This window comes from Lithobates pipiens, unplaced genomic scaffold (assembly GCF_037356315.1).
Source record: "Lithobates pipiens isolate NorthernLeopardFrog02 unplaced genomic scaffold, aLitPip1_a1.2 Scaffold_18, whole genome shotgun sequence".
In the NCBI taxonomy this organism is placed as follows: Eukaryota; Metazoa; Chordata; class Amphibia; order Anura; family Ranidae; genus Lithobates; species Lithobates pipiens.
In genome coordinates this window covers 189,310,604-189,336,598 of record NW_027507758.1, presented here as the reverse complement: position 1 = coordinate 189,336,598, position 25,995 = coordinate 189,310,604, and the positions used below count along the sequence as shown (strand labels likewise).

At 43.4% G+C, this 25,995-nt stretch overlaps 1 protein-coding gene across 4 annotated transcripts in view; it reads left to right on the top strand.

The window, feature by feature from the left end:
- The window catches only part of LGALS8 (galectin 8), a 59,976-nt gene extending 34,632 nt beyond the window's left edge, over window positions 1-25,344 (top strand). For 3 of the 4 annotated variants that reach the window (XM_077486455.1, XM_077486453.1, XM_077486454.1), the window contains exons 6-9: window positions 6,544-6,594; window positions 8,838-8,926; window positions 9,014-9,179; window positions 23,739-25,344. In XM_077486455.1, coding sequence (XP_077342581.1) covers window positions 6,544-6,594; window positions 8,838-8,926; window positions 9,014-9,179; window positions 23,739-23,888 — 456 coding nt within the window. In that variant the 3' untranslated portion in view covers window positions 23,889-25,344. The remainder of the gene's footprint in view (window positions 1-6,543; window positions 6,595-8,837; window positions 8,927-9,013; window positions 9,180-23,738) is intronic. The other variant, XM_077486456.1, reaches the window with a different exon arrangement.
- The last annotated feature ends 651 nt before the right edge of the window (window positions 25,345-25,995 follow it).

Below are 25,995 nucleotides of genomic sequence, written 5' to 3'. Positions count from 1 at the left end.
GTTACCTAAGGGACCGCCCCTTGGGCAGAACTAGAAAGTTCTAGTTTTGTTAATACATGTTAACATGTTATGCCTAGTCCTCTCCTGAAGGTGGCGTAACAACCCAATGGTCTGAGAGGAGCTGTGTCAGTCGGTGAACTACAGAGCAAAGGATTTTTTACAGAGAGTACAAAAAATCCTTTTTTTTTTTTTTTTTTTTTTTTTTTTTTTCCCCCTCCCAGCGTTTTGTAGCTTCAAGCTACAAAACGCTCAGGTGTGAATGGGGCCTTCGTTTAGGAACACCTCTGCATGAGATGTAAATCTAAGCTGGGCAGAAACAGCTAGTAACTTTGGTAGGAGATCCCTCAAGATCTCAACCCACCAAATTAGGCCTACATTATTTATTACTTTGGGAACCCCTAACCTTTTTGAGCTTTCTACTCTCGGCTATGAATTGAAAAACCCTTAAACTCCCTGGCGGTATGATTATTTCAGATTTTTGGTGCTGAAAGCCGTACAATTATTTAGCATGAAAATTTGTTTTTTTATATTGTAGGTCTGTAATTCTTAGGAATAGCTCACTTAAATCTGTTGCAAAATTTTCACTGTCATTACTTTTCGGTGTTTGATGACAGATCTCCCCACAAATCACTATCGCTTAATTCTGCGAGTGATTCTAATTTATTATCGCTGTTTTCTAGCTGGTCTAAAACCACTTTTGATGTAAAGGGACACTTTTGGGTGCTATGGACAATCTCCAGTTTCCAGGCAGAAAGAACAATTTTTATAATATAAAATTACATGCAGGGCACTGGGCAGACCACTAGGGACAATAGCAATGTGAAATAATTACATACAGCAATGTAATCTGTAAGATTACATTATACTGTATGTAATGTGTGTGTTTCACTTTTTGAATTTAGTGCCGTTCTCCGTCCCCGTGCATCGCAGGGAACTGAGCTTGGCTCCGTGATAGATCGAGTGGAGGACGAGTCGCTCACACAGCAGGGGATAAGAGGCTCATACAACAATCAGCTTTTTTCCATGGGTGAAAACAGCTCCGAGGCTGTTGAAACACTCAGGGGTTCTGAGCCTTTTTTCAGTAGTGCTATTCTTCTTCCCTCTTTTCTTTCTTTTCTTTCTCTTCTTTCAAAAAAAAAAAACATAATTGGTGAGGTGTAAAAGACGTCCATCAAGTCCAACTTATGTGTGTTGTTATATCAGTATTACATTGTATATCCCTGTATGTTGTGGTCATTCAGGTGGTTATCTAATAGCTTCTTGGCACTATCAATGTCCCTAGTTGAGACCACCGCCTGTGAAAGGGAATTCCACATCCTTGCCGCTCTTACAGTAAAGAACCCTTTACACACTTTAAGGTTAAACCTCTTTTCTTCTAATTTTAATGAGTGGCTATGAGTCTTGTTAAACTCCCCTCTTCTCCTTCTTTTTTTTATTTATTTTTTTTATCCCTATTGTGGGGTCACCAATCATATCCCCTCTCAAGTGTCTCTTCTCCAGAGAGAATAAGTTCAGTGCTTGCAACCTTTCCTCATAACTAATATCCTCAAGACTCTTTATCAGCTTTGTTGCCCTTCTTTGTACTAGCTCCATTTCCAGTACATCCTTCCTGAGGACTGGTGCCCAGAACTTGACAGAATATTCCAGGTACGGCTGGACCAGAGTCTTGTAGAGCGGGAGAATGATTGTTTTATCTCTGGAGTTGATCCCCTTTTTAATGCATGGCAATATTCTGTTTGCTTTGTTAGCAGCAGCTTGGCATTGCATGCCATTTCTGAGCCTATCATCTAGGACCCCCAGGTCCTTTTCCATCCTAGATTCTCCCAGAGGTCCCCCCCCCCCAAACCCAGTGTATAGATTGCATTGTTTGACATTTTTCTACATTGAACCCCATTTATCATGTAGTTGCCCACCCCATTAATTTGTTCAGATATTTTTGCGAGGTTTCCACATCCTGCAGAGAAGTTATTGCCCTGCTTAGCTTAGTATCGTCCGCAAATACAGAGATTGAACTGTTTACTCCATCCTCCAGGTCGTTTCTGAAGAAATTAAATAGGATTGGTCCCAGCACAGAACCCTGGGGGACCCCACTACCCACACCTGACCATGGAGTACTCCCCATTTATCACCACCCTCTGAACTCGCCCCTTGTAGCCAGTTTTCAATCCATGTACTCACCTTATGGTCCATGCCAAGGGACCTTATTTTGTACAGTAAATGTTTATGGGGAACTGTGTCAAATGCTTTTGCAAAATCCAGATACACCACGTCTACGGGCCTTCCTTTTAGCTGGCAACTCACCTCCTCATAGAAGGTTAGTAGATTGGTTTGACAAGAATGATTCTTCATGAATCCATGCTGATTACTACTAACGATACCGTTATTACTAAAATATTGTATATAGTCCTTTATCATCCCCTCCAAGAGTTTACATACTATTGATGTTAGGCTAACTGGTCTGTAATTCCCAGGGATGTATTTTGGGCCCTTTTTTAAATATTGGTGTTACATTGGCTTTTCTCCAATCAGCTGGTACCATTCCAGTCATACTGAGTTCCCATCTGGTCCAGATGATTTATTAATGTTACGTTTCCCAAATCTAATTTTAATTCTTTCCTCTGTTAACCATGGAGGTGCTTCCTGTGATGTGTCATGAGGATAAACACTGCAGTTTTGGTTACTGAAGCCCCCCGATTCCCTCGTGAAGGCTGAGAAGAATAAATTCAATACCTTTGTCATCTCCCCATCCTTTGTAACCAGATGTCTTTCCTCATTCTTTATGGGGCCAATGTGGTCTGTCCTCCTCCCTTTTTTACTATTTACATACTTAAAGTGGAAGTAAACCCATTGATTTAAACAGTAAAAAAAAAAAGGCATGCCGGGAATGCTAACTGCACATTGACTGTGCTCTCAGCCAAACTATCAAACCATCCAATGGCTGGTGTCATAAAGAATCACATGTGCAGCACCATAGCAGTTGAAGATTAAACAGAGGCAAAGATGGCAGCTTCCTTGGCTGAAAACGATAAGGGAGTTTACTTCCACTTTAAATAATTTCTTGGGATTTTTTCTTTGCTCTCCTCCGTTATGTATCTTTCATGTTCTATCATAGCCTTCCTTATTTCACCCTTACATTTTCTTGTTGCATTCTTTATAAAGTCTGAATGCTGATGATGATCCCTCAACCTTGTATTTTTTAAAGGCCTTCTCCTTTGCTTTTATATGCATTTTTACATGGGAGTTAAGCCATTCAGGACTTTTGTTCGCTCTTTTAAATTTATTACCCAATGGGATGCATTTGTTATTGCCGTTATTTAATATGCTCTTAAAGCAAACCCATCTCTCCTCCGCGTTCTCTGTTCCTAAGATTTTATTCCAATTTATGCTTTCTAGTAAGGTTCTTAGTTTAGGGAAGTTGGCTTTTTTTGAAATTCAGTGTCTTTGTATTCCCCTTATGTTTGCTATTTGTGTGGATTTTATACAGAAGCCAATTGACCTGTGGTCGCTGGTTCCTAAATTTCCCATATTTCAACATCCGTGATCATGTCTGTATTGTTGGTAATCAGTAGATCCAGTAACTCTTTATTTCTAGTTGCTGTGTCTACCATCTGACCCATAAAATTGTCCTGCAAGACATTTAGGAATTGGCGAGCCTTAGATGAATGCGCGTTTCCCTCTGCCCAGTCTATGTCTGGATAATTCATTAAAATTGAATAATAATTTAAACGTTTTTTTTTTTTTTTTTTTTTCCAATGCACAAATGTTTTCCTTTGCTCAGTACAGTCATTCCACTTAAAGCATGTATAGGCAATACTTACATTTACTGATCGATTACATTTGTTGACCTAGGTCCAGTTGGGCAGTACTTGACAGAGGGAGACGTATGCTGTGGTATTATACACACGTGTCAGATGCATTAAGCCAGCGGTCCCAAACTTTGTTATATTTTGCAGTGCACCCTCTATTGATGTAGATTAACTTTTTGTAAGGCAATGTGGTGTTTACGTTGGCCTTCTAGTCAGACAGCCTGGGGGAACCTGCCTCATCCATAGTTTAGCAATTGTTTTTCGGGCAGAGAATAGTGTCTCTTGTAGGAAAATTGTGTCGGCATCTGGGAAAATGCCTAGTAGGCACAGTTTGGGGTCTAATGTCAGCGGGGAACCCATGTTAAGAAGGAAATCTACCACCTGTTTCCAGAATCCCTGCATGTAGGGGCAGGACCAAAGGAGATGATAGAATGTGCCTGTTTCTCGGTTACATAGTAGACATGTAGAAGGCTGTCCTTGATTGAATTTAGCCATTCTTACTGGAGTTAGTTATGTAAGGTGTAGAACAGGGGTGCCCAACCTTTTGAAGAGCGAGGGCCACTTGAGCAACTTGTTAACCGGTCACGGGCCACAATGAGCAGAGCAGGCGGATGACCGGTCCATGCAGAACGGACACGGACACAGCCCACTCTACTCTATGGGTCCTCCGATCCGCCCAGATGGAAGGGGATGGATCTCCTTTGTGTGTGTGTGTGTGTGTGTGTGTGTGTGTGTTTGTTTGTTTGTTTGTTTTTGTGTTTTTTTTTTGTTTTTTTTTTTTAAATCAGATTGGAGGTAGGCGGGTGTAAATGGACACAAATCTGTTTACATCTGCGTCTAATTGGGTCGGACTGATTGTGTGAAAGGGGCATTTCACACTAATGCAGTGCAGTGCACCTGTGTCTTTCCTGCGGGTTAGCTACACTTTGCCATAGATTTCTATTATATCCTGCAGGTGTGGTACACTTTCTGAAAGTACACCAAACCCGCAGGTAATAACAGAATGGTTCAATGCAGGTAACCTGCAGATCCGTTTGAAAGCAGCCCAGTAACCACCGCGCAGATATGCCCATACATACACTGCAATTTTAGTAAAAACTGACCTTTAATAAGTCTTCCATTCAGGTATCGTCTGCTGTTGTGGTCCCAGGCAGAGTGCATTTGTTATCATTCCTCCTGTGGCAGGAGATGGCGCTATACAGGAAGCATCAGCTTATGTAGCTCTGCTCCACAGCTGCTTGCTTTGCTGGCTTCATTAACAACACAGATGGTCTCGGATGGCGGGTCTGCAACCCATGATCTGGGCTTGCCAATCTGCCATCCCACAGAAGGAGGTCATGGGCCACATCAGAGGGCTCAGCGGGCCACATGTGGCCCCTGGGCCACTGGTTTGGCACCCCTGGTGTAGAATGTATATTTGGGTTAGTCTGTCATATAGTTTGGGTGAGACAGCTTTGCATGTGTCCAGTGCCTCATTCCAGTCTATGTCTTCTAGGTGGCCCCGGTCTCCTTCCCATCGTGTTTTTTTTATTTTATTTTTTATTATAGGATATTTTTGTTGACACGGGAGTATGTAACATTATGTTTATAGAATAATGATATTGGTCTCTGGGGGTCATCACTTTTGTCTACATCCGTTATAGGATTGTGAGTGGGACCCGGTACCGATTCTGGGAATTGGGATTAAATAGCCTGTCGAACTTGTAGGAATCTGAAAAACATGCGATCGATTCAGTTTTCAGAATTCAGAATTCTAGTTTTAATGCATCAAAGGTTTTTTAATGTGCCAGTAGTGAGTAGATCTTCGGGGATTGTTAATCTAAAAAAAAAAAAAAAAAAAATGTTGTGGAAACTGCTTCCTGTAGAGAGCTCGAACTTGCAAAGGCCGATACCTCTGCGGGGGAAGCTATGTATATCCAGGATCCCTCTCCGGAAGGCCAACAGAGACGGCTTTCATCTCAAAGTAGGCTGAACGATCCTGCTTGAATCTAGGACAAGAAATAAACCCTTCTTTCAGAAGAGACTTGGCTGGACTGAGGGAAAGGCGAACGGTAGATTGTTGGCTCAGAACGTAACGTCTCAATCTAACCCTACACACGTTTTGGCCTTCATGAATGGCGAGGGGGAGATTATTAATCAGACTACATCTATTTTATACATTTTTAAGTATTATCAGAATTTATAGACTTCTAGGGCTGACTATAGGTTAGCCAAGCTATCTATTTACTTGGCCACTATTAATTTCCTGTTTCTGTCAATGAAAGAGAGGGAGACCCTTAACGCTCTTGGAAGTGACGTGAGCTATGAAACGTGCGTTGAGTGTGCTTTGAATTGACGCCCAGACAAGCTTGGCTCACTAAGAGCAATTGCTTATGTTTTTATTACTAATGGATGAACGATCTATGAAATTTGTACAACTAATCATGTTGTATTTTACTTTGTATAATAATTGTATATGTATACAAGTGAACTGTTATTCACAGTATATTACCGTATGTCCTTTAACCAAAGATTATTGATGCTTTTCAACATGATTTGGAATTAATAAACAATTTAATGATTAAATTATACTGGGTATTTATTCAGTGACATGCCTCCTATAAAGTCCCGTTCTTTCTTTCTTTCCTTTTTTGTCTAAGCTGTGTATATACCTTTTTATGTTGATTAGTACAAACGCACTGTGACAAAAAAAATATAAAACACCAATATCAACATTATTTCTTTCTGCCAACTACAGCAGAGTACATCACCCACTTCCCTTGCTGCCAGCCTCTTGGATGGCTGTCTGGTAAGTTGATGATATTTTCATACATTTTAAGGTTGGAAGCCATTCATTTATTTAAACTGATTATAATACTATGTATATATTATTTTTTTCAAATAGTATGGGTTTTCTAAAAGTAAAGCACAGATGTCGCTGTTTACTATCAGATTGTCTGTCTGCCTCTTGCTTACAGAGGTCAGCTTGTAATCATTTATGTGAAACCTTTATCACAAAAGGGAAAAACCATTGGCTGTATCTGCTTATAAAGTGTTGGCTGGAATTCAACTTAATCACCTCCCGCCCCTCGTTTTGGGACAATGTCTTATGAAGTCTTCCACGCTTGTGCGCCTACAGGAGTGTGCGGCGAGCGGTAGTGCACTCCCTGGGATACGGCAAATTTCCTGCTGATGACAAGGCCCAATCACAGATAATCACATGTAAATGAAAAATGCCGGTTGACAGCGATTATCAGTTCGGCACTGTTTCAGTTCAGCTCCAACAGTGCCACCCATCAGTGCTGCATATTAGTGCCTCCACATCAGTGCCCATCGGTGCAGTCAATGGCTCTCCTTCATCAAATTGCTGCCTATAGGCTGGCATTATAGCTTGGAGTAGTGCAAACAAACTTTCTCCTGTACTGTAGAGGGCACATGCAGGCACAATGGTTTCTGGGAAGTGTAGTGAAAAGAGAGCAGTGCAGTGTTTGTAACAAGATACTAGAAGTAAAGGGGAAGAGCCTCCATGGATAGCAAAGGGAGAAATCAATCGTTGGAGATGATGAAACGATATTGAAAAATGTAGATTTGAATGAAGAGATGACGACGTGTGACGTTGCTTTAAATTAGAATATTAATTTTACATGGATGATTTTATGACCCTTTAAAACAGTTGTGAGTGGATTTTAAATGTTTACTATATTTTGTGGAAAATCCATTGACTGAACTTGACAGCAGGTTGGAATATCTCACCTCTGCATTCTCTGCACTCTTTGGAAGCAACTTTAACAACTGGAGGCATCGGTTTGAATGATGGTGATCTTTAGTGTGTGTGTGTGTGTGTGTGTGTGTGTGTGCCACACACTCAAACACTTTATTGGATTACTTTGTTATCTTAGGAAAGAAGTATTACCACAAGTTTAAAATGCTTGTTAACTATCCCCCCCCCCAGAATTATAGCCATTCTTGTATTTTTGTGAATGCCAGTGCTCCCTGCAGCCACTGTATTCCATAAGGAAACAAGCCAACAGCTTGGTAATTCTTTATTTTCTCCAAAATATCAGCAGGGTCTGGGATTAGTCAAGCTAATATTCATGTATTGTGTTTAGCAGGGGGTTGTGTGGGCAGTATGTGCACTTTCCATCACGCTCCCTCTTCTCTGAGCTATCGCTCAGAACCGTTGTCTCCTTCATCCAGTGTTGTATAGCAGTGGAGGGAGGAGAGGCCAGCTATCCAACATGGCTGCTCTTGAACCACATCACAGATTAAATAAGTGCTATGTCCGGGGGATTTACATAGGCAGTGGTTGCCCGTGCATTGTGGGCACACGGGTGCCCCGCCCCAACACCTCCGCCACCCTCCCTATTTATGGGCCCGGCCCCGCATGAATTACTATGGTGGGGATAGGTGGGGATGTGTATTTTGAAGCTTGTGATAAGAGCCAGAGGCTCTAATAAGCTTCAAATTAGTGCGTGGCATAGCGAATGAATTTTCGAAATTTTCACAACGTTCCTCCCTGACAATCAGCAGGCAGGTCAGTGACACCCGATTGGCCAAAGCATTAGGCAATCCCATTGGATGCCTAATGCTGTGGAGGAAGAGGGCCACAGAGCCGCCGAGGAGGAGAGCCCCGTCACTCCAAGAGAGGTAAGTGCCGCCGGACTGGACGCGCGCGCGCGCGCCCGTGGGGGGGGGGGTGGTGTGTGGTAAGTGAAGTGAAGGCTGCATTTGACGGGCACAAGTGTCTGCATTTACTGGTAACAAGTGACTGCATTTGATGGGCACAAGTGGCTGCATTTGGGCACAAGTGGCTGCATTTGATGGGCATACTTGGCACAAGTGGCTGCATTTACTGGGCACAGTGAGGATGAAATTGATTTGGGGGGGGGGGGCAGATTTTCAGTATTTTTCCGTTTTGTTTGCGCTCCCCCCAAAAATTTTGAGCACCAGCCGCCAATGATAGGGGGTGTACAGGTGTGATGGCTGTAGGGGTTTAATCTATTAAAACAATTGTCCACTGCCTTTTTCATACTGTGCTTCTTATAATTTTAGAAAGTGCCTTGCACGCAGAGTCTGTCTAGTGCTCTTGGTCCTGGAAGAACTGTGCTTGTAAAGGGAGAAGTAAATAAAAATGCAAAAAGGTAAATTTTATAATGCTTATTTAATGTGAACCGTTTTTTACTGCAAATGTTCCAATTTTCTTTTCATGTTTTTATTTTTATTGATAGCTTTGCTATAGATCTAAAGCCAAGTGGTTCGAGAACCATTGCTTTGCACTTGAACCCACGTATGAAGGAGAAAGTGTTTGTAAGAAACTCTTTTCTGTATGACAGCTGGGGAGACGAGGAAAGGCAGCTGCAAGAATTCCCATTTTTTCCTGACCTGTATTTTGAGGTAAGTGAAAACGATGAGACTTTTATATTCATTGGGGTACCGGGGGAAAAAAATGTTACACTGTAAACCCTTGTACACACGGTCAGACATTCCGACAGAAAATGTCCGATCGGACCGTGTTGTCGGATAATCTGACCGTGTGTGGGCTTCATCTGACTTTTTCCATTGGAATGTCTGACCAACAAAGTTTGAGAGCTGGATATAAAAAAAATTCCGACGACATGATCCGATCGGACTTTGTCCGATCATTTGTAGAGAATTCCGATCGGACAAAGTGCCACGCACGCTCAGATCAAATTCCTAGAACAAAGCTATTGGCTACTAGCCTGAATGTAGTCCCGTCGTAACTAAATAATGTCGTCACGTTACGAACGATAGGATTTTCCGACAACTTTGTCCGACCGTGTGTATGCAACACCAGTTTCTGACAAAATCCGACTGATTTTTTTTGTCGGAATGTCCGACCGTGTGTACAAGGGCTAATACATACTGCGGTGTACTTACTGTTGAGTAGTCACTAATAATTCTGTAGGGGTCCATGTTTCAATATATTCATTTTTAATCCATTTAGTTTACAGGGGATTAATGGAACGTTTAGCATGTTGTATTGACTTGGTGTATACCCTTAACATATTGTTTTCTGTTACGCATCTGTTGAAGGGCACCGAAAACCCTTCATCTCCAGGTTATGCTGGCACATATCCTAGGAGAATGCACTTTATTTTATTTTTTTAATAATTTGTTAAGACTAACTAATTTCTTGCTTCTTGCTAGCACGTGTTTTTTCATCAATTAACTCAATTATGGGCAGGCCAGTCAAGCTGAGTTCCTGGAGACTAACACATTTGTATTGGTCCTTGGGCAACTTAAAATTTCCAGTTTTCCTGCTGGTTCTTCACCACACGAGGAGGTAACGCTCTGGGACCGAGTGCTGATGTCACATGCTAGCTTGATTGTCCTTTTTCGCCATAAGGCCTCAAGGAAGCATCTCCCCGCTGCTGCTCCTGCTTGTAAAAGTCACTTGAATCTCCTTATCCACGATTCGTTTCTACTGTCCATTATCATTGATCTTGGTCACCTCCGGCCATCCAACCCCTACTTGCTGCCAGCTGTCTGGGTTTTGTGAGCATACTGTGAGTGTAAAGTCATTTCCCTCCAATAAGATAAACCAAGTCCTAGGAGCTGTATCGCCCCCTTACCTTTTTACTGTCTCCTCACTGGACATGAAGGCAATCAGATCATGTGGGGGTGGGGGGGGGGGGCTGAGCTGCACACAGCCTGGCTCTGGAGGGAACCCACAGGTGCACAACCATAAAAAGTGGCTTCCTATGGGGGGGGGGCACAGAAAGGAGGGTGAGCTTGAGAGCGCCAGTGGAGGACCCCAGAAGACAAGATTTAGGGCCATGCAGGTAAGTATATCGTGTTAATTATTTAAAAAAAATAAAGTTTGTAATGAAACCATGACAGAATGGTCAATATCCCCTTTAACAGATCTCTCCACTGCGGTGGTTGCAGATGCCCGGAGTTTAAGACCCCTTTCACACCACACCGCTGATAGCGGCGGCGGTAAAACGCCGCTATTTTTAGCGGCGTTTTACCGCCGGATTTGCGGGGCGCTTTTACCCCCCGCTAGCGGCCGCGAAAGGGTTAAAACCGCCGGCAATACGCCGCAATAGCGGCGTTTTGCCGGCGGCATTACAGCGCTGCCCCATTGATTTCAATGGGCAGCAGCGGTGGAGGAGCGGTAAACACACCGCTCCTTCACCGCTCCAAAGAAGCTGCTGGCAGGACTTTTTTCTGACGTCCTGCCAGCGCTCCGCTGTAGTGTGAAAGCCCTCGGGGCTTTCACACTACACACAATGGTGCAGCTTCTTTAGGGCGTTTTGCAGGCGCTATTTCTAACGCTATAGCGCCTGCAAAACGCCCTGGTGTGAAAGGGGTCTTAGGGTGCATTCACACTTTGCGGTTCCTGCAATTAGCTGTGAAAGGCAGCCCTGTAGCTAATCCTGCCCTCTTGTTGATAAATGTAAAGTTATGTACTTGGGGGCTAACAATATGCATGTGTCATACATACTAAAGGGAGTACAACTGGGGAAATCCATAGTGGAGAAGGATCTGTTTTGTTTTTTGTCGATCGTAAGCTTAATAAATGCATGCAATGCCAAGCTGCAGTTTCTAAAGCATTCAAAGTTATTTCTTGTATTTAGCGAGGTATAGACTTCAGAGACAGAGATATCATTTTGCCCCTGTACAAATCATTAGTAAGACCTCATCTGGAATATGCAGTTCAGTTTTGGGCACCAGTGAAGAAAGTGCAGAGAAGGGCAACTAAACTGATAAAAGGCATGGAGGAGCTCCGCTATGAGGATAGATTAGAGGAACTGAATGTATTCTCTCTTGAAGAGGAGATTAAGGGGTATATGATAAACATGTATGGGTCCATATAGTGAACTTGGTGTTATTCACTGTAAAGGCCATCGCAGAGGACAAGGGGGCACGCTTCATGCCTAGAAGAAAAGAGATTTCATCGCCAAATACAGAAAGGTTTCTTCACAGTAAGAGCTGTGAAAATGTGGAATAGGCTCCCTCTAGAGGTGATTCTGGCCAGCTCAGTAGATTTCATAAAAAAAAAAAGGCCTTGATTCTTTCCTAAATGTACATGATATAACTGGGTAATAACATGTATAGGTAAAGTTGAGCCAGGGAAAATCCGATTGCCTCTCGGGGCATCAGGAAATAATTTTTTCCACTGCCGTAGCAAATTGAGTCATGCTTGCTGGTGTTTTTCACCTTCCTCTAGATCAACTGTGGGTCTAGGATTGTGTATATGGGATTGTATTTTTTTATTGGTTGAACTAGATAGACTTGTCTTCTTCCATTTTTTTATTTTTTTTGCTGATCCGTCGCATATGATTGCTGCAGTGGTTCTGCTGGACATTGTTCCTCTGTCCCTCTGTCTATCTCCAATTCTCCAGGAAGAACTTCCCTTCATGTTTAAAAAAGAATATAAGTGCAGCTCTAATTTAGTGATAAATACAAAAAAGATTTTAGTCAAGAAATCTCTGAAAATTGGCATAAAGCTGAAATGATTCCCACTAAATCACTCAAAATAAATTTAATATACGACAGTATACAAAAAAATGTTTTTTGAAAAATAAAACTGAAAGTAGTGGTGAAAAAACTCTTAAAAAGAAAACTAAAGCAGTCACCAAAATTTATAAAATAATCAAAAACGGTGGCAAGTGTATATAAATTGGAGAAATATAGGTGGGAGGCAATAATTTCACTGTTTCTGTGCCACATCCAAAATTCTAAACCAAACAATTAGGGGACCCCTAGTGGTGGACTTTTTAGGCACATGCAATAAATGTCCAATTTTATAGAATACAAAGTTTTTTTTTTTTTGTGTGTTTTTTATTAAAGAAATATATTAAGAATACATATAAAATAAGGAATGTACAAACACATTGGTAGTCGATATATACACTAGTTGCTCATGATACCCTACGCGTTTCGGAGAGACTGAATCTCCTTCAGGCGTGTGTACAGATATGTGAAACAGATATATTCAAACAGTATGTTGGATAGACATTCCATAGGACTAATAATTAAAAACCTAACAGGATACCGGGATAGATGTTACCGGCTGTCTTCTCTTTCGGATTCTTCTCGTGTGGGTGCCACGGCAAAAACGGCCGAAGAAATTGCAAGATGGAACAAAGAAACCAACCCCCTAATACAGGTGGAAAAATAAGGGAGAAAAGGAAACCTCCCCCCCACAGGGAGAACACTGTGGCAAGGCAGTCGGTCCTTTGCACTGTGTGTGTCCACCTGTCCATCCCGGCATCCAGCATCCAAATGCGCATAAAGTGTAATTGATGCTCCACACAGATAATGATATAAACCAGTGTATTAATCAATTCCCAGACCAATATGTAAAGCAAAGTCCATAAGGTGCAAATGCTGCTCCACTCAAGTCAGTGAAGAGATCCCAAATCCAAGAGTGATCACACCAAAGTGAGTATCCAAAACCTCTTACCAGCTGCAGATGACTACCATGAAGATAGTCTCAGCGAGCATAGGGAAAAATTCAGGTCTCCCCCGCAACCTAGAACGGCTTCCACAGCTGAGGAAATAACTGTTTCGCTCATGAATCTGGTACTCAGACCTATTGAGCCTGGTGGCAGACGCCCCTTGGCAACTGCCATTATGAGAATACCTTCTGTCTCAAGGTCCGATTCTCCATCCTGCTTTACCATAGCTAGTTTTAACGGCATGGCTATTGCGAGCCAGGTGTTGAGGAACTGGGGTCTTTCGGACTCTGTGATCCCAACTATGCTGAGAGCACGGAAATCTTCTTCCTGGAAGATATACCATCGTACCTGGAAGGCCTACATCTCCATGTGTGAGGAGAAAGGATGGCGTCCACGCTCCTTTTCTATACCCAGAATCCTGCTGTTCCTACAGCAAGGAGTAGACCAGAAATGGGCCTTAAGCACCATTTAAAGGACAAATATCAGCTTTGGCTGTCCTTTTTTTTTTTTTTTTTTTCCCACGAACCCTGGCGTCTCACTCTCTAGTGAGCACTTTTGTTCAAGGGGTCCGACATGCATTTCCTCCCAATGCGTCCACCGCTATCCCCGTGGGATCTGAACTGGTGTTATCAGCGCTTCAAAAACCACCATTTGAAAATATCAGAGTTTCCCCTATTGACTCTTTTGCTTGTTTGTTTTGGTGGCTGGTCTGAAAAAAGGCATGACGGTCTTGTCGGCCACCATTTCCACGTGGATCAGACAGATTGTAGTACAGGCCTATGCCTTGAAGGGGCAGGTGCCCCCCTTTCCGGTCACAGCCCACTCCACAAGGGCAATCGAACGTCTTGAGACTTCCGACATCAAGTCTGTCACCCAAGTGTGTAAAGCGGTGACTTGGTCGTCTGTTCACACTCTTACAAAGTTCTACAAGGTAGATGTCAGTGCATCGGCTGATGCCTGTTTTGGCTGCAAAGCCGCCTGTATAATTGCACATACATTTTTTCTTTTTTTTTTTTTCCCTTGGGTAAAAACACAGTACCATTAAGTAAATGCACTGTTGCATTTGTTACCGCAGTTCTGGTGCAGTTTGAGGGTAGTACCTCTCTGTTGAGGAGCACTCTGGTTTATTTTTTTTTTTTTTTTGTGGGTAAAGTTTTTATACTAGTTCCCACATGCCATGGTGGATGAAGTTTCATGCTGTTTTTTTCCCACCCCTCGTTTTGCACTGCTCGGGGACGTCCCAGTGGTCTAAAGAGGCGCTGTGTCAGTCGGTGAATATAAGAGAAAATAGGATTTTTTTTCTACTCGTCGTAAAATCTTTTTCTCTGTAATTCACTGACTGACACAGCACCCGCCACCCTATTTTTCTTTACGTTATACTACTTGTTGATGTACTGAGGCTGCAGTAGCATGCTGAGGGGTTGTTAACCCAAGGGACCGCCCCATGGGCGGAACTAAAAAGTTTTAGTCCTATTATCACATGTTAACATGTAATGCCTAGTCTTCTGGAGGTGACATAACAACCCAATGGTCTAAAGAAGAGACGCTGTTTCAGTAAATGAATTGCAGAGAAAGGGATTTTACGGTGAGTACAAAAAATCCTATTTTTCTCATTCGTTCATTGACAGACACAGCTCCTTTATTCTTGACCTTAAGGTTATCACTTCACCTTCAGTAGAGGACTAGGCAGAACATGTAAATACTTGTGAAAACAGCAAGACTACAAAGCACCCAGGGGGCGATCCCTCTGTCTATCCCCTCACCCTGCTTCCTGCAGCTCATTTTTTTTTTTTTTTCTGCCTAGTGTAGAAGGACCTGGCTCTCTATGGGGACCATTGATCCTGGGAATTTTTTTTATTTTTTTTGTACATTTTTGATCCGGCAATCTACAATCAACAGCTGGGCTGGGTGACCGCTAATATAGTTCTTTGTCTCCCCAGCCTGGCCATCAGGCATGAGCAGACTGTAGCTACGCACTGGGTTGGCCCAAGACATGCCCCTTCTGCTCCAGGGGCGGCCGGTGAGCTATATGCTCCAGGGCAGACATGACCGGGCTACTGCTGTCCGTGTCAGTGTGCCATGGCTGCTCGGGTGATGGGTCTGTGGTGGAATGCGTCCAGCAATCCCGACAGGAGGGGTAAGTAAGGCTCTTCCTGCCTCAGCAGGATAGAGCAGCTGGGCATTCCCTGGGAGGTCGACTAGGGGGTCTCTCATTCTCCCTTTCCTCTCTCCCTGCCCCTCATTCCCTCCTCACCCAGCAGATGCCACTGTGTGACTGGGCATGAGGTGCTGTGTATGTACCTTGCCGGGGTCCTCCGGGGGGGCTCCGAGCTTTGGCAGGATGCTGCGCTGGCTGTTGGGGTCGGGTTTTTTTTTTTTTAATCTTTCCTGCCCTTTTTTCTTCACTGTGAGATGCTTGGGCTGTTTTACCTGAGAGGAGGCCGCCGCGTGGGCCACAGCCGTTTTTTGCTGAAGCCGCAGCAATTTTACTGTAGTCTATGCAGTGTTTGTGCCATGAATGAATGAAATACTTGTATAGCGCACAATGCGAACTGAATCGCCTCTAGGCGCTGTGGCGAGCTTTGATCATCTGCTAAAAGAGGAAGGTCTTGAGTTTTTTCCTAAAAGCCAGGTGATTTTCTTCCAGGCGGATGTTGATTGGTAGAGCATTCCATAGCCGAGGCCCTTGGACAGCGAATCTCCAATCCCCCTTGGATTTATACTGGGCTTTGGGCACGAGGAGGAGGTTTTTGTTGGCTGATCGAAGACTGCGGTTTGGTATGTAATGATTTATTTTCTCCATTAGGTATTGCGGAGCTTCTCTATGCACGCATTTGTGGGTGAGGCAAAGGGTCTTGAACGCGATCCGATGTTTTTACGGTTAGCTAATGTAAGCCCCTCAGCGAAGGAGAGATGGATTCCCAGGGTTTTTTTTTCTGTTATCAGCCTTGCCGCCGTGTTTTGGATCAGTTGTAATCGCGCAAGTTGATATTGTGGTAATCCTATGTAAAGCGAATTTGCGTAGTCTAGTCGTGAATTGATTGTTTCAACTACCACTGCTTTGTCATTCTTTGGGATAAAAGGGATGAGTCTGCGAAGCATGCGCAGCAGATGGTGAGATCCACTGACTACAGATCCTATTTGCGCATCCATTGACATTTGTGCATCTAAAATAACCCCGAGACTCTTAGCTTTGGTCTTTGGGGAGATAGTCTGCCCAAAGACGGTTGGTGGAGACCAGGAGGTTTTGGTTGAGGGCTTATGATCAGCCATTTTCTAGAAGGCTCAGTGTGGTTTACCTCTAGTGCTGCTATCGGTTTTACCTCAGAACAGTGCGTTTTATTTTTATTTTTTTTTATTTTATTTTTTCTCTCTCTGGACACTCTTTGACTGACACAGGGCAGAGTGGTCAGCAGCAGCACAGCGCAGCACTTGGATGGGGTGGCGAGTCCTGTGGTGGGGCCCCTCAGTCTGCTAGCAGCTAGGAGAGTGGGATTCATGTACCTTGCCTTAAGTTGTGGCAGACGAGTGAGGGTCATCATGGTGTCAGAAGCTAGCGCTTCTTCCCCAGACATCCCTGCTATTGCAACCTGTTCAACTGCGGTGCCCATGGATGCTTTGTCGGCGGTCCTGGAGACCTTTGTTGCAGGGTGGAAACGGCGTGTGGGAGCAAGGGGGGTAAAAAAACAAAACGTTGCACCGTGAATTGGAGAAGCAACAGTCTCCCCCGGTCTGTGTAGAGCTGGCAGATCAGTTGGTGCATGGCCTTAAGTGTGTCTGTGATGCAGCCCTGGATACGGTCCCCCTGCTCTCTAGAGCATCAGTACCAGCAGTGGTGCTTCGGTGCCTAATTTGGCTGATATGCTGGTCTGCAGACCAGGTATCTATATAAAAAAAAAAACACTGGCAGGTTTGCCCTTCCAAGGTGAGAGGCTATTTGGAGCTTCGCTGGATGACATTATTAAAAATATCACCAGTGGGAAGAGCACGTTGCTCCCACAGTCCAGGAAGGGTAAGGAGCCACACCGTAGGCAAGGGAAAGAAGGCTCAGAAACTGCTTTTTCACCCGCCCGGATGGCCAGGTAAGCGTTCCCAATCTGACAAGGCGCCTGCTGAAGGCCAAAATTGTCCCTGGTTTTGCAAGCCAAACAAGTCTGCGAGCAAAAATATTAGCGCATGAAGGTTGCCCCCACCCAATTTTCGTGTGGGGGGGGGGGGTTGTCTGCGGGAGTTTGTAGCTCGGTGGAGCTCCCTACTGTCCGACCAATAGGTCTGTGAACTGGTTTCATTGGGATACAAAATAGTTTCTTGTCCACCTAACAGATCTTTTCCCTCCAACCTACCTCTGCTTCCAGCTTATTGGGAAGCCCTGTTCGGGGCAGTATAGGACCTGCTGCTGCGTGGGGTAATAGTACCTGTACCAACACTGGAAATGTTTCAGGGATTCTATTCCAATCTCTTTGTAGTTCCCAAAAAGGAAGGGGTATGTCCAATCTTCGGCTTGAAGGCCCTCAACAGTTTGTGAAAGTGCAAAGGTTCAGGATGGAATCAGTTTCTTCCGTGGTTCCTGCACTCTACCAGGGGGTCTTCCTGACGTCCTTGGATATCAAGGACGCATACTTACATGTTCCCATATGCCTCAGGCAGCAGAGGTTTCAGCAATTTGCAGTCGAGGGAAGAGCACTACCAGATTGGCTCTCCCTTTTGGTCTGGCGTCAGCACCCTGAGTCTTTACCAAAGTGTTAGCTCCAATTCTGGCACTATTAAGGCAACGTGGGATCGCAATCGTGGGTTACCTAGACAACCTCCTCCTGAGAGCAGCTTCCGCCTCAGAATTAAAGGGGTTGTAAAGGTAAATGTTTTTTCACCTTAATGCATTTTTTTTTTACTTGCCTGACCCCTCAAAAGTCCCGTGCTCGCCCCCGACATCCTCTTCGCCACTCAGCCTGGCCGCTGATTGGCTGGAGTGGATGGATTGAAAGCAGCGCAGCCATTGGCTCGCGCTGCTGTCAATCGCATCCGATGATGCGCCGGGCCGTGTGATACAGCGAGCGGCTATAGGTGCTTCTTGAGCTCTGGGAAATCAGGCTGTGCCTCTAACCATGCTCAAGGAGGCTACAAGGGTGTCTAAGCAGGATCAGGTCTTGTCGTCCATATACATTCCGGATGTGGAAAACTTGCAGGCGGACTACCTAAACCGTCAGATGCAGGACCCAGGGAATGGTCGTTGCAATCGGATGTATTCTGGCTCCTTTGCCTAAGGTGGGACACACCAGATGTGGACCTCCTGGCCTCTTGACTCAATCGGAAGGTGCAAAGGTTTGCATCCAGGACACAAGACCCCTGGGCAGACGCGTCCGGTGCGTTGGTGGCTCCATGGGGGTATTATCGGCTGATTTATGCCCCCCCCCCCCACTCAAACTTCTACCACGTCTTCTGCGCAGAGTGGGGGCCGAGGGGATTCCAGTGATTCTGATCGCCCCAGATTGGCCTTGACATCCTTGGTACGTCAACCTAGTACGACTGGTGGCGGATGTTCCTTGGCGGCTGCCAATGCGAGAGGACCTTCTATTGCAGGGGTCCGATACTTCATCCTGCTTTACCATCGCTGGTTTTAACAGCATGGCTGTTGAAAACCAGGTGCTAAGGGACCGAGGTCTGTCACACTCGGTAATTTCCACTATGCTGAGGGCACGGAAGTAGACTTCTGGAAAGATTTACCATCGTATGTGGAAGACTTGCATCTCCATGTGTGAGGAGATGGGGTGGCGTCCGCGCATATATTCGGTTTCCAGGATCCTGCTGTGTTTGCAGCGTGGAGTGGATCAGAAACTTGCCTTAAGCGCCATCAAGGGACAGATATCGGCTTTGGCTGTCTTTTTCCAATATCCCTTGGTGACTCACTCCTTGGTGGGTACTTTTGTGCAAGGGGTTCGATACGTAGTCCCTCCGGTTCAGCATCCACTAGCTCCATGGGCTCTGAATCTGGTGCTATCGGCACTCCAAAAACAGCTGTTTGAAAACATTAGGGAGATTCCTTTGTTGAGTTTCTTAGAAAGTAGTCTTCCTAGTGGCTATTACATCTGCCAGGAGGGTTTCTGAGTTGGCGGCCTTGTCATGCAAGTCTACCTACCTGGTCATCCACAAGGATAAGGTGGTGTTGCATCCGCAACCCTCTCTCATTCCAAAGTTGGTTTTGGCATTGCATCTAAATGAGGACATCGTGTTACCGTTCCTTTTGTCCTAAGCCGACACACCCAAAAGAAGTTGCCTTACATTCCCTGGGCGTGGTCCGGGCTCTGCGGGTGTATCTGTCTGCTATGGCTCCCTGCCGGAAGTCAGACTCTGTTTCAGAGGCTGGTCCGAAAAAAGGTCTAGCGGTCTTGTCATCCACCATTTATAGGTGGATCAGACAGATCGTGGTTCAGGCTTATGCCTTAAAGGGGTGGGTGCCCCCTTTTCCTGTCACAACCCATTCCACCAGGGCGATTGGAACCTCCTGGGCTTTCTGACATCAAGCGTCTGTCTCCCAGGTGTGTAAGGCGGTGACTTGGTCGTCCATTCACACTTTCACTAAATTCTACAAAGTTGACGTAAGCGCACCTTTGGATTTGCAGGCAGCTGTATGGTTGCAATTTATGCTTTAAGTTAGTTTTGTTGTGAACGCATCTTTAGATGCCTAAGTTGGCCGCTGGTTTTGATGGCGGCCATTTAGGCTGGCAACTCCTATGTTGAGGTGTTCCTTTTATTGTGGGTGAAGTTATGTTTTTTGCTGTTTCCACCCCTCATTTTTGACACTGCTTGGGGACCGTCCCTAAGGTTAAGAATAAAGGAGCTGTACTCGCCATAAAATCCTTTTCTCTGAAGCTCATTGACGGACAAAGCACCCACCCCTCCTATTTAGGTTTGTACTGCTTTTTGACAAACTGAGCTGCAGGAAGCACGGTGAGGGGTTATAGCCAGAGGGACCGCCCCCTGGGTGGTGCTGTGCAGTCTTGCTGTTTTTGCATGTTGCATGTTCTGCCTAGTCCTCTCCTGAAGGTGGCGTGATAACCCCATAAGGTCAAGAATAAAAGAGCTGTATCCGTCAAATACTGCAGCTGCTGATTTTTAATAATCGGACACTTACCTGTCCCAGGGTCCAGCGATGTGGGGGAACGAAGCCCCGCTTGTCCACATCACATGAAGCACCTCCGTGGTTAACAGCAGACAGACTATAAATTAGACTTTAATAAACATAAGCATTATGTTTAATAAAAACATTATGTTTAATAAACATTAATAAACCACCGGGACCAGATGGCTTGCATCAGAGGGTACTTGGGGAACTCAGTTGAGTAATTGCCAGACCATTGTTCCCAATATTTACTGACAGTCTACTGACTGGAATCGTACCAGCTAATTGGAGAAAAGCCAATGTAGCACCAATATTTAAAAAAAGGGCTCAAAATACATCCCTGGGAGGAGGAGAGTTGCCAGCTAGATAAAGGAAGGCCTGTAGACGTGGTGTATCTGGATTTTGCAAAAGCATTTGACACAGTTCCTCATACATGTTTACTGTACAAAATAAGGTCCCTTGGCATGGACTAATAGGTGAGTACATGGATTGAAAACTGGCTACAGGGGCGAGTTCAGAGGGTGGTGATAAATGGAGAGTACTCCGCATGGTCAGGGGTGGGTGGTGGGGTCCCCCAGGGTTCTGTGCTGGGACGAATCCTATTTATTTTGTTCATAAACGACCTGGAGGATGGGGATAAACAGTTCAATCTCTGTATTTGCGGACGATACTAAGCTAAGCAGGGCAATAACTTCTCCGCAGGATGTGAAAATCTTGCAAAAATATCTGAACAAATTAATGGAGTGGGCAACTACATGGCAAATGAGGTTTAATGTAGAAAAATGTAAAATAATGCATTTGGGTGGCAAAAATATATGAATGCAATCTATACACTAGGGAGAGAACCTCTGGGGGAATCTAGGATGGAAAAGGACCCAGGGGTCCTAGTAGATGATAGCAGCAGCTTGGCATTGCATGCCATTGCTGAGCCTAACTAAGCAAATAGAATATTGGCATGCATTTTAAATGGATCAACTCCAGAGATAAAACGATAATTCTCTAGCTCTACAAGACTCTGGTCCGACCACCCCTAGGGTATTCTGTCCAGTTCTGGGTACCAGTCCTCAGGAAGGATGTACACAGAAGGGCAACAAAGCTAATAAAGGGTCTGGAGGATTTTAGTTATGAGGAAAAGTTGCGAGCACTGAACTTATTCTCTGTGGAGAAGGGACGCTTGAGAGGGGATATGGTTTCAATATACAAATGCCATACTGGTGACCCCACAATAGGGATAAAACTTTATCGCAGAAGGGAGTTTAACAAGACCCGTGGCCACTCATTAGAAGAAAAAAGGTTTAACCTTAAACTATGTAGAGGGTTCTTTACTGTAAGAGCGGCAAGGATGTGGAATTCCCTTCCACAGGCAGTGGTCTCAGTGGTGGGGGGGGGGGGGGGTCATCAATAGTTTCAAGAAACTATTGGATAAGCACCTGGACGACCGCAACATGCAGGGATATACAATGTAATACTGACATATAATCACACACTAATGGTTTGCACTTGTTTTTTTTTTTTTTGTTTTTTTTTCAACCTCGCCTACTATGTAACCCTGTCAGTAAGTACAATAGATGAGACCCATTCTGAACATGAAACAGAGAAAAACACAATTTACGTTATTACCCAGAATTATGATACAAAGTTTATTACACAATCTAATTGCGTCCATCTATGCCTCATCCTTTTTTAATTTTGGATTTCTGTGTGTAGTAGTACTTGGGAGCCCACCAGATGTTAGTGTACAGATTAGCTACCATCGGATTACATGTGGTACATCATTTGGATGGGGGGATATATATATATATATATATAATATAATATATATATAGATTATTGTGGCAGCACGCAGGTAAAATCACCTGGTTGTATTCAGGATGGGAAATATGTGTCCTAGATTCAGGCTTTATGCAGACTTTTACAATTAGAGGGGGAAGAGTTAATGAGCCCAGCTGTAGTAAGTGGGCTCATTAAGACCTCTACAAAAAACCCCAGCATGCATAGGGAGATGCTCCATCCTGGAACCAGTTTTGTGTGTATAGACTGGGGAGTCTGAGATCTGTTCTGTGCGGTGAGTTAACGCCTGTGTGGCAAACCCCTACAATAGAGACAGGGACTGGGGCAGCACAAGGCTGCACCCAGTTGTTAGACAGGGAGTCTACGTGTGTAGTTAGAGGTCAAGCTGACCAGGATTTATTTTCTTGTTTTATTTTGTTTGGCTGTTATATGTATCACTGCATGTAGCCTAAATAAATCGGATCTTTTGTTTTTTGCACCTACACCGCTGTCTGCTGTGCCTGACTTTGTGTTGTGAACCCATCCAGGGGGTCACACACACCCGCTACCGAGCGAACCCCCCTCACAATATATATAATCTATCGTATGTTATTAATATGTTGATCAAGTACAGTTACTATAGCTTTACCAGTAAATGTACTGCAGTATATATTGTGTGTGTGTGTGTGTTTGTGGTACATAATGGGGGTTGTTTACTAAAGGCAAATCCACTTTGCACTGCAAGTGCACTTAAAATTGCACTAAAAGTGCACTTGGACGAAAAGTCACTGTAGATCCGAGGTGGACATACAAGGAAAATAAAAAACAGCATTTTAGCTTGCACATGATTGGATGATAAAATCAGCAGAGCTTCCACTCATTTCAGATCTACCCCTTAGATTTAGAGCGACTGCACTAACAAGTGCACTTGTAGTGCACTTATATTGCAAAGTGGATTTGCCTTTCGTAAATAACCCCAAATATGTAGCATTCTTAGGAGTAAAACTTTAGGATTCTTATGGGTTAAGACCGTAATGCACAAATACATTTTATATTATTATCTGAACATACGCTTTCAGTAAATAGCAATAGAACTAATGATTACTTGATCTAGAAGAACCGGATAAGAAAGAAGTGAGGAAATAGGAGTAAATGGGAAAGAAGCCCGGTGATGATAGGTCCAGGGAAGGAAAATCAGCCCCCATTAATAGTGTTTTTTTGTGTATGGGAGAATGGGTGGGGGGGTGGGATAGGGTGGGTAGCGAAGACAATGAAGGATAAAAGGATTTTTATGCTGTATATGGTTTCTTTTGTACGATGGTTATTATTAAATTAAATAAAGAATAAAAAAAAGACCGTAATGCATAAATACATTTTATATTATTATCTAAACATACTCTTTCAGTAAATAGCAATAGAACTGATTACTTTCCAAAAGGTATTTGAATTTTATGTTCTAAAAAATGTTTTAAAACGTTTACAGTATTCTCTACAAAAAAGGTATAAGATTGATGTACACAGGTATAAAGTGAATGTTTGTGAGAAAATTGGCTCAACTAATGTTTTAACGAATTTACACCAACCTAAAAGTCTAAATTCTTACATAGTAATTCAATTTTGTCTGCTCTGTGTTTGCAGCTCCTCATATACTGTGAAGCTCATCAATATAAAGTTGCAGTGAATGGACATCATGTGCTGGATTATAGGCACCGATTCAAAGATCTGAGTATGATCAATGAGGTCTCAGTTCATGGAGACGTACAAGTGTATGACATCCGGGCCTGGTAGAAAATAGTATGTCATATGCGCAAAAATGGCTGGTCGGATGATTTCCTTAAGATTATGGAATATATTTCACAAATATAATGACCATTACTGAGGCATTACTTCTGAAATGACTTAAATTGGCTTCCTAATTTTTTTGGACCAGAAAGATATTCTGCATTTTACTAATTGTGTCATGGCTAAAATATATTCATATTGTATTCAATGTAAAAGTCTCTAACTCCGCTCAAAGCTCATTACTCCAAAGGTTGGCCTCACTAACTAGTGGAGAGTGTGGGCAAGAGTCAGTGACCATGGAAGCTGCCGTCACTTTGCATAACAGAGTCCCAGGTTTCAGGAATCTGGGGTGCTTTTCAGGAGATCAGAACCAAAATGCAGGCACATTAGGGCACTTGTCAAGTGTAAGTGGCAATTTGCTATGTTTTTATTTTTTTTAAGTTCATGTTTCCATTGATATTGTTTAACTTACTAAAATTTATGAAAAAAAAAAATGAAAGAAGACACCAGATAATTTGTGAATCTTCCATTGTAAAATAATAGAGTACTGGATAGGGGATTTTAAAGGTACATACTTCAGATATACACTACAACGTGTTATTATAAAAGTACAAAAAAGTATCTTTACACACAATACTCCAATAAAAAGATGGATGCAGACATATATTCAGAGTCATAGGTATATACACAGAATCCCTATTAACGGCACCATTAATGCTGCAATTCCACACTTAAAATGCTGCGTCCAAAAGCTTCTATATGTTTCGCCAAAAACGGCTTCATCAGGAAAAATGGACAAAGTTGTTCGAAAGTAATTTTTAGATAAATTCTGATATAGATTCTCAGCCTTAGGTGTATAGGAAAGAAAGAAATTACAAATCAATAAAACACACAAAAACATAAACAAACATTAGATCAATCCAAGGTGGCCACATGAAACCCCATCGGGGACATCCATATCGGACGTAGTCTCCCTCCCCTTACCCCCCAAAACACAAAAAAAAAAAACACCTATATTGCAACACTCCATACATCAACATAGGTCCAGGGGTGAGCACATGTAGGGAGTCGACCAAAAAAAGTCATCCGACAAACATGTTTTGCACTCCGTGGTCTAACACAGCCGTGTTGGGTCACCCGTAGGGAGGGATGGCTTGATGTAAATTTTATCACACTGGAAATTGAATAATAATACCTAAAGTACAACATGTATAGTTATAGTCCTTAATAGTCAAATTCTACCATTTGGAGTTTTGACAAATTATTTATATATATAACGGGAGAACAGGTCCATGGACTAAATATAAACAGACCCCGGACTCACCCCTTTTAATTCCTAAGTTTACGCTGAATATATTTAGTAACACTATTGGGAGCTCAAGTACATGGAGGCCAGACAAATAACACACAGCATACCTAAAAATGAAAAAAGAAAAAAAGGATGACAAAATATGGAAAAAGATATACACAAATATACCACCTGTATATTTTTCATAATCTTATCTAAAAACAGAGGAATTAAATTCATAGAGAGCATATCTCACCTCTTGACACGCACATCTGAAAATCAGTTAATTTTGCATTATCACATAAAAGAGGGAAAAAAGCCAAACCAATGTATTTACGATACAAACTGAGGTATGTTCTCAATAGATGGTTTCACTGAAGGAAAAAAAAAAAAAAAGGAAACCATTTAGTTATTACTGCTTGCTGTTAATGCAATGTCCAGACCAAGCTGGACAATAGGTCGCCTGTTCTGACCATAAAGCTGTGATCCTTACCATGTGCTGTCCTCCACGTTGAACCTGAGATCCTCAAGCTGCAGACAAAGACTGTGCAGCTTTTATATCCCTCCCCGTTGGCGCCAAAAGGGGCGTGTGACGTCAAACCACCAATGGCGCCAACGCGGCACTCTAGGGAGGCCCCCAGGGCACGGACTGAAACCCGGAAACCGGAAGCAGCTGCAATAACCTACCCTACTGACAGTCAAATGTTATGATGTAAAATACACATGGTGATATAGCGACAGGCAAACCTACCTTTCATTATAGTTGTGTCACAAACCTCATAATAGCCCATAAATGTATGTGTATATATATATATATATATATAT